The sequence below is a fragment of the Nannospalax galili genome, unplaced genomic scaffold (genome assembly GCF_000622305.1).
Source record: "Nannospalax galili isolate Female #2095 unplaced genomic scaffold, S.galili_v1.0 scaffold367, whole genome shotgun sequence".
NCBI classification, from domain to species: Eukaryota; Metazoa; Chordata; class Mammalia; order Rodentia; family Spalacidae; genus Nannospalax; species Nannospalax galili.
Window position 1 is genome coordinate 1,107,532 of NW_008356465.1, and position 2,478 is coordinate 1,110,009.

Here is a 2,478-nt window from a genome sequence, read left to right on the forward strand (position 1 = left end):
GAAACCCACAGATTAAATCTTTTTTTCTTATGTTTCTTTGATTTCCCCCACTCCCTGCTACCACATTCTTAATAAAAGTTAAACTGACCTGATAGATAATGAAATTAAAAGCTTGTAGAAAAAGAAATTTCCTAAGCCTTATATACTTCTAACTTCCAAAATCATATATTTATTATGTATGTGCATGTAGATACATACACATAGGTAGGCAGATACATTTCTGTGGCCTGGCCTTCTGTCAGTTGTGGAGAACATTAATGACCAGCAACAGTACCCCAGGGATTAGTCAGTGAATTTTCTGTAAGGACCTGAGAGGAGAGGCAACATAGAGGTATCTGAATCAGAAGGCTTTTCAGAACTGAGGAGGAAAGACAGAGAAAGTGGCCTTGTGCCTCTGGTCTGCATCAGAGCCCACAGCCACCCCTGCTGACATGGCTCCTGTTAGATGACTCTCATTCTGGGTGATCTAACTAGCTCCATCCTCATGTTTACCTAAACATGACCCTTACATCTTGTGATTTAGGCTGATTTTATTTTAATGTAGTCCAAACACAGTAATTTAGTTCTAGACTTGTCTTGAGAAGATTCCATATTGAAGAGCCAGGTCCAGGTGCCAGGAAGAAAGTAAGATAGCTTACAGCAGTAGTGCAAGACATTTCATGTATTTTAGGCCGAGGTCTGCATGCAGTAAATGGCTCAGAAATACCTGTTGAGATGGTGGCTGTGATATTTAAAATCCTGTCCATACAGGGACCCTGTGGAAAAAGGGCGGGTAACAAAGTGGCAAAGTCAACACTTGCTTATTTGGGGGGCAACTTCTGGTCTTTTGTGAGAGATCAGCCATTGTAGATGATAACTGTCCTTCAGCCCAAATTGGTATATTAGTAAGTTTTTAAAGAAAATCAGGTTTCTGAAAACAGAATGCTACCTAAATTAACTCAGCATGATCTCTTTGGCTCTAAGGAGCTCCTGCTCTTAACTGTTTTTCACAGGTAGTTTGCATTGGGTCAATGGCAGAACTTGAAGAACTGTCGGGAGCAAAAATCTCAGATCTCCACAGAGAGAGGTCAGCATCTGAATGTTTGACTCATTTCAGTCCTGTATCCTGATAAAACTATCACTAGCAAATTATAGGTCTTCACTTGGAAAGCACTTGTTGACAAGCCATGGTCATTGTGGGGATGTTTCCTTCCTCCTTATTTGAAATGTCAGATGACTTTGGTGCATGACCTTTGAGATTAAGGAATACTCCTGGTGCTCTCAGCCTTTGAGAATGACCGATCTGCTTTGCAAAAGCATATGCATCATTTAAACCATGAATATATTCTGAGAAGTGCATCATTAAACAATTTCGACATTGAATAAACATTCTGGATTGTGCTTGCACAAATGTAGATGGTATCGGTAAGTTCATCACTCTGTGACCTGTTAGTACATCAAGATGCAGACAGGAGATGTAGATGGATGCTGGTGGCATAACATAGCATCCCATCTTATAATAAGAGTAGGAACACACTCCAAATCACTATAGTAGGAGCCAGGCATGGCAACAATAATCCTAGCAATCAGGAGGCACAGGCAGGGGCATTCTCAGCTGCACAGCAAGGTTGAGGCCAGCCTGAACTTGAGGCTCTGTCTCAAAAAACTAGAAAGAAAAAGCATAGTAACTAATTATAGTCATTTATTGTCGTGATTACTATGAGATGTGCATAATTGTTTTGTGCTGTACCTTTGCATCTTGGAGCACAGTATGTTTGTGTGCTTCCCATCACCACAAGCACAATAAAGGATTATGCCACATTACAACCACTGCAGTGTCACTAATTAGGAATTTTCCAGCTCAGTTGTAATATTTTCTGATTACTACTATGTGCGCAATTCTTCATTTACCAAAGTGTTGTGTGATATCTATGATGTCTTGTCAGAGCTCTGTTTCCTATTGGCATTTAAACTGCAAGTTCTATTAATGCTTGCAATGAACAGAAGTGACAACTTTTCTTTTTGTCAGCATTGACCACCTGACCATCCCATCACGCTGTGGGAAAGGACCACTGCGGCGCATCTCTGAAGTGTTTGACTGCTGGTTCGAGAGTGGCAGCATATTTTTTTGTACTGAGCAAGTGTTTTATTGAGTGCCTACCATGTATCTGCTATGTGCTGGGGTTGTGACAAGCAACACTGACTTTTCTGCCCTCTGCCTGCCCCTCTTGGCCTGAATGTCAGCATGTCTTATGTCTTTGAATCTTTGCTACAGTAATACTGTAATGCTATAATTTGTATTTCACATTGTTCAGTATATCTATATGTGAAACTGGAAGCGAAACAGTTAATGCATATTCTTTTATTTATTTCAAATCATTTACTCAGATGTTTAAATGATGATAAGACAATAGGTGGATGATAGAAATTGGGAGGTAGTTGGAAATACTTTCAGAAGCTGAGCTCAGCTTTATAGAAACATTCTTAAAAGAATCCAGA

The 2,478-nt window shown here is 40.0% G+C and overlaps 1 protein-coding gene across 1 annotated transcript in view; it reads left to right on the top strand.

The window, feature by feature from the left end:
- The window catches only part of LOC103751229 (isoleucine--tRNA ligase, cytoplasmic), a gene marked incomplete in the record, with an annotated part of 61,758 nt that overhangs the window by 31,901 nt on the left and 27,379 nt on the right, over positions 1 to 2,478 (top strand). Inside the window, 2 exon segments of the mRNA XM_029556920.1 lie at positions 993 to 1,066; positions 2,009 to 2,101. Coding sequence (XP_029412780.1) covers positions 993 to 1,066; positions 2,009 to 2,101 — 167 coding nt within the window.